General features: G+C 44.0%; 1 protein-coding gene across 6 annotated transcripts in view; it reads left to right on the plus strand.

The window, feature by feature from the left end:
- The window catches only part of LOC140485532 (sodium/hydrogen exchanger 9B2-like), a 191855-nt gene that overhangs the window by 166652 nt on the left and 13071 nt on the right, over positions 1-12132 (plus strand). For all 6 annotated transcript variants that reach the window (XM_072583730.1, XM_072583729.1, XM_072583728.1 and 3 more), the window contains one exon: positions 972-1108. In XM_072583730.1, coding sequence (XP_072439831.1) covers positions 972-1108 — 137 coding nt within the window. The remainder of the gene's footprint in view (positions 1-971; positions 1109-12132) is intronic.

Raw genomic sequence — 12132 nt, forward strand, 5'->3', positions numbered from 1 at the left:
TAGGTCATGTGTTGCCCCTTCCCAAGTCAGATACTCTATATACTGCTTGAGGAAACTTTCCTGAATGCACTTAACAAACATCACCCCAGCTAAGCCCTTAACCATATGGCAGTCCCACTCTATGTCAGGAAAATTAAAATCCCCCACTATGACAACCCTATTGCTCCAGCAAGTCTCCCCAATCTCCTTGCATATTTGTTCCTCTAATTCCCGTTAACTATTTGGGGGCCTATAGTACGACCCCTAATACAGCCTATAGTAACGTCACCATCCCCTTCTTATTTCTTAGCTCCACCCACAAAGCCTTCCTGGATGACCCTTCAGTTATTTCATCTCTGATTACTGCTGTGACACTCGCCTTAATAAAAATGCAACTCCCCCTCCCCTCCCTCCACCACCTCAGTCCTGCCTAAAGCACCTGTACCCTGGCATGTTAAGCTGCCAATCCTGTCCCTTCCTTCGCCATGTTTCTGTAATGGCTATACTATCCCAGTCCCAAGTGCCTATCCACACCCTGGGTTTATCAGCCTCACCTGTAGACCGCTAGCATTGAAATAATTGCAATTTAATCCAACAGGCATTCCTCACTTTCTGTCATATTGGCCTGACCTGTCTCTTCGACTTACTATTTCTGATTATTGTATCTCCTTCGAGCCTCGTACCTGTCTCCTGCTGTTTACTATCCCAGCTCCCGGCCAATCTAGTTTAAACCCTCCCTTGCAGCACTAGCAAACCTGGCCACCAAGACGATCAAGGTACGATCAGGGGGGAGTCTCAGCTCATAGTACCTCTGACTTAAGTTTCCAGGAGCTTTGAGGTGGGTATAGAATATGGTAGTTTTGAGATGGAGTCAAATTCTTTATGGCTGTTAACTTGGGGATCAGCCTGAAAATTATTTTAAGTGCCTGTTCATTTTCACTTATACCTTTGTATCACATTTCTTGAAACTAAATACCATGTTTTTATTCTAGGACTTGGGATTGCAACTCTGAGCATTGCTCTTGTAGTCAGAATCTTGGTAACATTCCTCATGGTACACTTCTCAGGATTTAACATGAAGGAAAGAGTATTTATTTCTTTGGCCTGGATCCCTAAAGCCACAGTTCAGGTTGGTGTCTAATGATTAAGTAGCTTTACCGGTCAGTATTATCTGTCTGTAAAACAAATGGAGATTTGACTCTTGCTAATATTGATGGACCTTCTGTATTCATTCACGGGATACAGGGGTCACTGGCTGGACCAGCATTTATTGCCGGTCTCTAGTTGCTCTTGAGAGGGGGTGGTGAGCTGCCTTCTTAACTACTGGAGTCCATTTGGTGTAGGCACCCCCATAATGTTGTTCAGGAGGGAATTTCAGGATCCAGTGACACTGAAGGAACAGCAACATATTTCCAAATCAAGAAGGGAACTTGCAAATGGTGGCTTTTCCATTTATCTGCTGCTCTTGTCCTTCTTATGTGGCTATGGCTTTGGAAGTTGTTGTTTAAGGAGCTTAGATGAATTTCTGGCAAGTGAGGATGTTGGAGAGATTTTAAAGAGGAGTCTTGAGTCCTATGTGCAGAAGCACAAATCAATTTTTGTTCAGAGCTCCTTACCAACGCAGCACAGGAGAGGTCCCTGGAAATAATTTCCACTAGACAGTTGGCCTTTCTGCAGCATTTTTGGATTACATTCTGGATTACAATAATTACATGCAACATTGTTGTAATTGTTAGCCACACTCTCCCTAATCTACACATCCAATCCTGTAAACACACGATCAATGATGGACAATTCAACGGACAGTCCTAGGTCCTCCCATGATTTCATGATGTTTACCAGATAACTGCTATCACTTACTTTTTGATCTTACATCTCATTCAGTTAAATTCCAATACTGACAGTCGTATTCCTTCCCAGACATTTGCCAGTTAATTACCAATCAACTAGAAACTTGCTTATCAGTAATGACTTCTTGAATTTCTATTTTACAATTTATATTCCATACTAATCTCATTACAAGAGATACAAAAAGGTGCTAATTTCTACCAATTGTTGTAAAATTTGTTATTTTAGTTCTAATTAAAATTAAAAAGTCACACATAATATTATAATTCTTTGACAAAGCTAACAAACTGGGGAGCAGCTCCCCTCACCGCCACCCCCCCCCCGCCCCCCCCCAACTTCCGTTCTCTCTCCCTCTCCTTGGGAGATCAAAAAGCTGCAATTTTGAGCTCTGCTATTTGCGTGATGTACATTCATTTTAAACTGAAGTTTGATTCTTGGGTGAACTTTACAGTCTCCATTGTAAACTAACAACCAAAAGAAATACAGATGCTGAAAATCTGGAACAAAAACAGAAATTGCTGGAAAATTTCAGCAGGTCTGGCAGCATCTGAGGAGAGAAATCTGAGTTAATGTTTCAGGACCAGTGACCCTTATTCAGAATGGATTAAAGCCAGGAAAAGGATGTTTTATTTATACAGAGGAAGGAGGGAAGGGAGGTTTGGGGGTCAAGTTAGGGTTTAGGGGAGGCAGGGGGGAGGAGAGAGAAAACAACTGAACACAAAGGGGTAGTTAAAAGTCAGTCTGGCAGAATGAATAGCTGCTGATGGGGACTATTATAGCTAAGAATGGGTAGAGTGTGGTACTAGCCAATGTGATGAAAAAGTCAAGTGTGTGGGAGCGGGGGCAAGGTGCTTAAACCCTAAACCCTATTGAACTCAATATTGAGTCTTGAAGGCTGCAGGGTTCCCAAGTGGAAAATGAGATGTTGTTCTTCCAGATTGCGCTGAGCTTTGTTGGAGCACTGCAGCAAGCCTGAGACAGAGATGTTGGCCAGGGAGCAGAATGGTGTGTTAAAGTGGCAGGCATCTGGAAGCTTGGTCAAGTGCTTTACTTGGAAGGTGTGTTTGGAGTCCTGGATACTGAGGAGGGAGGAAGTAAATGGGCAGGTTTTACACCTTACATGGTTGCAGGAGAAGGTATAGTGAGGCTGTGGGGATGTGTTGAGAGTGAAGGAGGAGTGGACCAGGGTGTCCTGGAGGGAACGGTCCTTGCAGAAGTCTGACAGGGAAGGGGAGGGGAATATGTGTCTGGTGGTGGCTCCTGTTGGAGGTGACAGAAATAAGGACTAACGATACTCTGGATATCAATGTTGGTAGGGTGGTATGAGGACAATGGGGATCCTATTGCTTTTGGAGGAAAGAGAAGGAATAAGGGCCCAAGTGTGGGAGATGGGTGGACATTTTGCTCGCCCCCTAATTAGCAAAGCAGATATGACCGAGGTGGAGGAACTAGGAGAATAGAATAGAATCTTTACAGGAAGCAGGGTAAGAGGATATATAATAGATAACTGTAGGAGTCAATGGGTTTGTAGTGGATATTTGGCAGCCACCTATCCCCAGAAATGGAAACGAAGATGTCAAGGAAGGGAGGAGTCAGAGATGGACGAGATGAAGGTGAGGATTGGGGAGAATTTGGAAGCAAAATTAATAAACCTTTCTATTTCCAGATGACAGAGGGAAGCAGCACCGATGATGGCATCGATATACTGGAGAAAGAGTTGTGGGTGGGGGCCAGAGTAGGATTGGAAGTAGGGATGTTCCACATACCCCACAAAGATGTCAACATAACTGGAGATCATGTGGGTACCCATGGTCACCCCTCTGACCTGAAGAAAGTGGGAGGAGTTAATGGAGAAGGTGTTCAGGGTCAGGATGAGCTCAGCAGAGGAAGGTGGTGATTGATGGGGACAGTCATCAATCAGGACCAGTGATCCTTATTCAGAATGGATTAAAGCCTTTTTTCAGGAAAGAGTTAGAGCCCTGAGACAATCCTGATGGGGGATGGACGTGTAAATGTCCATCGTGAAAGGATGGAGACTGGAGCCCACAAACTGGAAATTGTGAAACTGATGTAAAGCATCAGAGGAATCGTGGTGCAAGTTGGAAGGGACTGGACAAGGGGAGAAAATAATTGAGTCGAGGTAGAAGTGATGAGTTCTGTGGAGCAGGAGCAACCAGAAACAATGAGTCTGCCAGGGCAATCCTTTTTGTGGATGTTGGAAAGGGGGTAGACCAGGGGTTGGAAGACTGTGAGCTTGGAGGCAGTCGTGGGGAGATCACTAGATAAAATGTGATGAATAGTAACGTTGTGGACACAATGGCGTGATGTTCCATGATAGGGTCATGGTCTGGGGGAAATAGGAGGAGGTATTTGAGAGTTGCCGCTCAGCCTCTGCAATATAGAAGTCAGTACACCAGATGACAACACGACCACCCTGGTCAGGAAGCTTGATTACAAAGTCAGGGTTGGATCTGAGAGCACAGCGTGCAGTCAGTTCAGAGTTTGGAAGTGGGGTGGGAGGGGAAAGGCGGGGGAAGGTGGGAGTGCAGAGAAATTCACATCAGCAGTTCTCATTGAACAGGTGGAGTGCTGGTAAAGGCCAGGGGGAGGGGTCCAGGTGGAGGAAGAGTTTTGGACGAGGATGAAGGGGTCTGTGGGATGGTTGAGGACTCTTGTCCAAAGAAGTGGTCACAGAGGCAAAAGTGATTGAAGAAGAGTTAAACATCATGTTCATTGAGGTTGGGTCTCGGAGGGATAAAACTGAGCCCTTTGCCAAGTACAGAATGTTCAGCTTCAGAGAGCGGAGGGTCAGGAGGGATAGTAAATGCACTAGAGGAGGTGGGGTTCAGAATGGGATGGCGTGAGAGAAGTGGAGGGTTGGAAAGTTCTAGAGGGGCATGGGAATCTGAGTTGTTGCATCTTGTGAGGGTCTATCCTTGATGTCTGAAAGGAAAACAATACGTTTCTTGTTAGAATGTTGAGTGAGCCAGATGATGAAGTGGAACTTGGGGGGAGTGCAGCTTTGAGCCAGTGTGAGGCAGTGCGAGGTTGGGAGTGTGCATGTGGCAACACATGACACTGAGCGTGGATCTCAGGATGAGGCGGGAACAGGTGCCTGAGGAGTGTTGAACATCACAGAGATGCCTATAATCCTGGGTGGATTCAAAATAGGATGAAATTTGAGCTGGGATTCATGTGGATGAGTCTGAACTGGACGTAGTCACTAAGGAATGTGAGTTTGGCAAACACCAGGAGTGACAGCGAAAGTAATTATGGTGAACAAGAAAGAGAAAAAATATTGGAACGGAAATCCTATTGGAGAGAGGAGCAGAACTTCTTTAAGGTTCATATACCTGGAAGAGGTGCAGCAGTGAGTTAAACACAAGAATAAAACAAGGAACTGGGGATGCTGAAAATCTGAACAAAAACAGAAATTGCTGGAAAATCTTAGCAGATCTGGTAGCATCTGTGGAGAGTTAATGTTTTGGGTCCCGTGACCCTTCTTAATAACTGATGGTATGCAGGAAAAGGATGTTTTTTATACTGAAAATGGGGTGAGGTGAGGGAGGTGGACAGTAAATGAGAGGTGGAAATGGAGCCCAAGGAACACACGGGATGAATCTGAACACATATGTTCTTAAAAGTAAATTAAATTACTTACAGTGTAGAAACAGGCCCTTTGGCCCAACAAGTCCATACCGACCCTCTGAAGAGCAACCCCTACATTTACCCCTTCACCTAACACTACGAGCAATTTAGCATGGCCAATTCACCTAACCTGCACATCTTTGGACTGTGGGAGGAAACCGAAGGACCCGGAGGAAACCCACGCAGACATGGGAAGAATGTGCAAACTCCACACAGACAGTTGGCTGAGGTGGGAATTGAACGCAGGTCTCTGGCGCTGTGAGGCAGCAGTGCTAACCACTGTGCCACCGTGCCACCCACTGTTCTGTATACATAAAAATGACCCTGAGCTTCCTGTTGCTTGTCCCTTCAAGGTGTGGAGGTGCCGATGTTGGATTGGGGTGGACAAAGTCAGAAATCACACAACACCAAGTTATAGTCCAATAGGTTTATTTGAAATCACAAGCTTTCAGAGCGTAGCCCCTTCATCAGGTGAAATGTCACTTCACCTGACAAAGGGCTATGCTGTGAAAGCTTATAATTTCAAAGAAACCAATTGGACTATAACCTGGTGTTGTGTGATTTCTGACTCTGCCACTTCAACACACCATCATGTTCTGTTTTTGTTCTATGCTAAACTAGTTTTCTTTACTAAATAAGAGAGGATCTACTTGAATTCTACTGATGACAGAAATTCAATCACTTCCTCAACTTTGCCAAGTTGTTAAAAGATACCAATTTGGATCCTCAGTGTACAACAGGATATGACTTCACTCCCACCCTTATCTTATAATTGGTCTTTGTCATTCCCTCCCTTGATCTTTGGATGCAAGGATCTGCTCAAATTATCTACGTCTGAACTAGGGTGTTTGCTAAACTGTGAAGCTACAATTGTTTATTCTCTTGAAGTCACATAGACCATGTTTTACAATCTCCTTATACCATGCTAACTGTCTCTCGGTGCTCTTTTAGAGGTTATCCGTTTACACCATTTGTTGCTTCACTTTTCCTGCTAATTCCTGAAGAAGGGCTTATGCCCAAAATGTTGATTCTTCTGCTCCTCGGATGCTGCCTGACCTGCTGTGCTTTTCCAGTGCCACACTTTTTGACTCTGATCTTCAGCATCTGCAGTCCTTGCTTTCTGCTGCTAATGATGTGAGTTTCTCTTTACTGTCTAATTCTTGGACACATGCATCTCCATCAAGGATGGGCACCTCAACACCTCTCTCTCCTGCAAACCCACGGATAACCTCATGATGCTACCCTTCTCCAGCTTCCACCTGAAACATTAAAACAGCCATCCCCTACGGACAAGCCTGCGCATACACAGGATCTGTTCAGATGAGGAGGAATGTGATGGGCTCTTGGAAGTACTCAAGGAAGTCTTCATAAGAACAGGGTACGATGCTCAACTCATCAACTGCCAGTTCCGACGTGCCACAGCGAAAAAACGTAATGACCTCCTCAGGACACGAGCTGTAACCGACAGGGTACCGTTTGTTATCCAGTACTTCCCAGGATCCAAGAAACTACACCATGGTCTTTGCAGCCTGCAACACATTATCAGTGAGGATGAACACCTCACCAAGACCCTCCCCACTGTACCACTTCTCACCTTTAAACAACCTCCAAACCTCAAACAGATCATTGTTCGCAGCAAACAGCCCGGCTTTCAGGACAACACCATACAACCCTGTCACGGTAGACGCTGCAAGACGCACCAGAGTTTTGACACAGATATCACCATTACATGCAGGGACACCACCCACCATGTACGTGGCAGGTACTCATGTGACTCGGCCAATGTTGTCTATCTCATACACTGCAGGCAAGGATGCCCTGGGGCATGGTACATTGGCAAGACCAAGCAGAGGCTACGGCAATGGATGAATCCACAACAATTAACAGACAGGAGTGTTCCCTCACAGTCAGAGAGCACCTCAGCGGTCCGGTACATTTGACCTTGGACCTATGGGACAGGCAACAATGTATATTTAAGAGGGAAATCAGGAGGGCAAAAAGGGGACATGAGATAGCTTTGGCAAATAGAATTAAGGAGAATCCAAAGAGTTTTTACAAATACATTCAGGACAAAAGGGTAACTAGGGAGAGAATAGGGCCCCTCAAAGATCAGCAAGGCGGCCTTTGTGTGGAACCGCAGAAAATGGGGGACATACTAAATGAGTATTTTGCATCAGCATTTACTGTGGAAAAGAATATGGAAGATATAGACTATAGACAAACAGACGGTGACATCTTGCAAAATGTCCATATTACAGAGGAGAAAGTGCTGGATGTCTTGAAACGGTTAAAGGTGGATAAATCCCCAGGACCTGATCAGGTGTACACGAGAACTCTGTGGGAAGCTAGGGAAGTGATTGCTGGGCCTCTTGCTGAGAAATTTGTATCATCGATAGTCACAGGCGAAGTGCCGGAAGACTGGAGGTTGGCAAACGTGGTGCCACTGTTTAAGAAGGATGGTAAGGACAAGCCAGGGAACTATAGACCGGTGAGCCTGACCTCAGTGGTGGGCAAGTTGTTGGAGGGAATCCTGAGGGACAGGATGTACATGTATTTAGAAAGGCAAGGATTGATTAGGGATAGTCAACATGACTTTGTGCGTGGGAAATCAGGTCTCACAAACTTGATTGAGTTCTTTGAAGAAGTAATGAAGAAGATTGATGAGGGCAGAGCAGTAGATGTGATCTATATGGACGTCAGTGAGGCGTTCGACAAGGTTCCCCATGGAAGACTGATTAGCAAGGTTAGATCTCATGGAATACAGGGAGAACTAGCCATTTGGATACAGAACTGGCTCAAAGGTAGAAGACAGAGGGTGGTGGTAGAGGGTTGTTTTTCAGACTGGAGGCCTGTGACCAGTGGAGTGCCACAAGGATCAGTGCTGGGTCCTCTACTTTTTGACATTTACATAAATGATCTGGATGTGAACATAAGAGGTACAGTTGGTAAGTTTGCAGATGACACCAAAATTGGAGGTGTAGTGGACAGCGAAGAGGGTTACCTCAGATTACAACAGATGGGCCAATGGGCTGAGAAGTGGCAGATGGAGTTTAATTCAGATAAATGCAAGGTGCTGCATTTGGGGAAAGCAAATCTTAGCAGGACTTATACACTTAATGGTAAGGTCCTAGGGAGTGTTGCTGAACAAAGAGACCTTGGAGTGCAGGTTCATAGCTCCTTGAAAGTGGAGTCGCAGGTAGGTAGGATAGTGAAGAAGGCATTTGGTATGCTTTCCTTTATTGGTCAGAGTATTGAGTACAGGAGTTGGGAGGTCATGTTGCGGCTGTACAGAACATTGGTTAGGCCACTTTTGGAATATCGCGTGCGATTCTGGTCTCCTTCCTATCGGAAAGATGTTGTGAAACTTGAAAGGGTTCAGAAAAGATTTACAAGGATGTTGCCAGGATTGGAGGATCTGAGCTTCAGGGAGAGGCTGAACAGGCTGGGGCTGTTTTCCCTGGAGCGTCGGAGGCTGAGGGGTGACCTTATACAGGTTTACAAAATTATGAGGGACATGGATAGGGTAAATAGGCAAAGTCTTTTCACTGGGGTCGGGGAGTCCAGAACTAGAGGGCATAGGTTTAGGGTGAGAGGGGAAAGATATAAGAGAGACCTAAGGGGCAATTTTTTCACACAGAGGGTGGTACATGTATGGAATGAGCTGCCACAGGAAGTGGTGGAGGCTGGTACAATTACAACATTTTAAGAGGCATTTGGATGGGTATATGAATAGGAAGGGTTTGGAGGGATATGGGCCGGGTGCTGGCAGGTGGGACTAGATTGGGTTGGGATATCTGGTCAGTATGGACAGTTGGACCGACGGGTCTGTTTCCATCCTGTACATCTCTATGTCTCTATAACTCACTGTGGCCAAGCAAAAGCTGATAGCCAAGTTCGGTACCCATGGAACTGGTCTCAACCAGGACCTTGGGTTCATGTCACACCAAGGATGACCCCACTGCACTACACACTCTTTCTTTCTCTCTCTCTCTCTCTCTCACACACACACACACACACACACACCTTCAGACTCACATCCACACCCACATATGCATCCTCTTACAGACGTCTAGCAGTTTACACAAACATACACATACACACTCTCTCTCACAGACACTCCTATACAGACACACACACACAAGTTTGTGGGGTGAATTTGTACTTGCAGAATTACATTTTATTTTGTCCAAAAATTGCATGAATCCATGTAAGATTTTGTAAATCCCTTGTTTAGAAATAGAATCAGTCTGAACATTAGGGCACGGATAGCCTCACACAGAGCACCTCACACCTTTCAATACACTATCTGGGCCAAAATGGCACCTATTGTTAAAGTTCACTTGAGAATGTAACTTTTAAAAAAAATGTTCTGGGATTTACACATGAAAGAACTGAAACCAACATAGTCATTCTAAAAGATGAGAGACTTAATAAACAATCCAAGTCTTTTTTCAATATATAATTTCAGTTACATCACACTGTAAACATTTGCTATAAGTTCTGTGTCTTAGGATCTTGTACTCCACAACCACCTGAGGAAGGAGCAATGCTCCGAAAGCTAGTGCTTCCAAATACACCTGTTGGACTATAAGAACAGGTGTTCTGAGATTTTTAACTTTGTACAGCCCAGTCCAACACCGGCATCTCCAAATCATCTCTTTACTGTGTCAGGTTGACTGTTCATAGGAATTTAGCTAAATCTCTTCGTGTTAGTTTGTATTTTTGCATTTCTAATTTACAATTGCTTAAAAAGTTCAGAATACTATGGGGTCAGACTTTTCCTTCCATATTTTATTAAATAACAAACTAGGGACTGTGGTTAGTGCCCAGGTCACTGCTGTCTAGATTTCTCAAGGATGCTCCTTATCAACAATGCTTATGTGTTTAAAGCTGCTTGTCTAGAGAAATTTAATTATTAAATACCCCTGTCTTTTCTCACCAGAACCCTACTATGATTTTCATGGGACCTTTCATGATCTTATCCTGTGTAACTCTGTATGGAGATTACATGTCTGGCTATGAAAGACTGCTTTCTGTAGCTGATAATCCCTTTTTGGCCATTTTTTGTCAGCTAAAATGCCTTGGTGGCCATTTTATGTCAACAGAAAACTATACCATCACAATCCTGACTTGTGCCTTGAAGATAGTTATTTGATGCAGGAGTCCTTGCCTCTGATTTGTTCTTGAAACCATTGAATTTATATGGCCAGTCCAGTTCAGTTTCTACAACTTCTCATATTGTTATGTGTTACACAGTCAAAGGTCATTTAGTCCATATTCTGTACCTCGAAAACCTGATATTAAAAATGTGTTCAAAGGGCAATTTACTAATAAATTGAGGACTGAAGGCTGTTGATGCATTTTGGTTTGGGAATGAAAGGTGAAATAGAGTTGTGCCCTGTGTTTATGACAATAGGTTTGCATTGACATTTGTCACAGCTGAGTTCAAACATCTGGCCTGAGCAATGTTTGCAAGTCAAAGCTGTTGAAGGAGAGGGTACTGACATCCAGTGCATTAACAATGTGTGCTGAAGTCAGACATGTAGTTAGTATCTGGTTGGAATTGCATATGGAGAAATACTGATAGCATATAAGGTTAGCGTATGTTGGGAAAATCGAAGCGTTTAATAGAGACTGATAAAAGGAGCATAGATTGGTCACAAGAAGCAAAGGTTACAAAGGAAAGACTACCATGGAAAGAAGTATCAAGTGTTCTTTAAGTGATGGTATGAGAGAGATCTCATCCTCGGGAAATAGCAGGGAAAGGATTGCTTCTGTGTCAGAGCAGCAACTCTTGTAAACTTTTAAAAGAAAAAAATGTGATGAAACTTAAATCTATGTCTGTACTTACCATAAATGTGAAGCATTATAATATAGAAAAGTACAGCACTGAACAGGCCCTTCGGCCTACGATGTTGTACTGAGGATTAATTTTTAGGTAAAATAAAATAACCTAACCTATGCACCACCCCTCAATTCACTGCTGTCCATGTGCATGTCCAACAGTCGCTTAAATGTCCCTAATGGCTCTGCTTCCACCACCACCGCTGGCAACGCATTTCATGCATTCACAACTCTCTGCATAAAGAACCGTGGATGTCTCCTCTATATTTCTTCCTAATATCTTAAAACTGTGACCCCCCTTGTGCCAGTCAATCCTGCCTTGGGGAAAAGTCTCTGGCTACTGTCTCTATCCATGCCTCTGATTACCTTGTATTCCTTGATCAGGTCACCTCTCTTCTTCCTCCTCTCCAGAGAGAAAAGTCCAAGCTTCGTCAACCTCTGTTCATAAGACAAACCCTCCAGTCCAGGCAGCATCCCGGTAAACCTTCTTTGCACCCTCTCCAAAGCTTCTGTATCTTTCCTATAGTAGGGCGACCAGAACTGGACACAATATTCCAAGTATGGTCTCACCAGGGACTTGTAAAGCTGTAGTAAAACTCGTGGCTCTTAAACTCGATCCCCCTGTTAATGAAAGCCATAACACCATATGCTTTCTTAGCATTATTGTATAGTATCTCTAATATTTAACTTATCATTTTCAGTTTGGACAGTTATTAAACTGTTGTCTGTTTGTTGCTCAGTGGACATGTTAAGTGTTCAAATTAAGCTTTGTCATAGGTGTGTGATCTCTTTTCAAGTTTTTCATAATATGTT

This window comes from Chiloscyllium punctatum, chromosome 14 (assembly GCF_047496795.1).
Source record: "Chiloscyllium punctatum isolate Juve2018m chromosome 14, sChiPun1.3, whole genome shotgun sequence".
Lineage (NCBI taxonomy): Eukaryota > Metazoa > Chordata > Chondrichthyes > Orectolobiformes > Hemiscylliidae > Chiloscyllium > Chiloscyllium punctatum.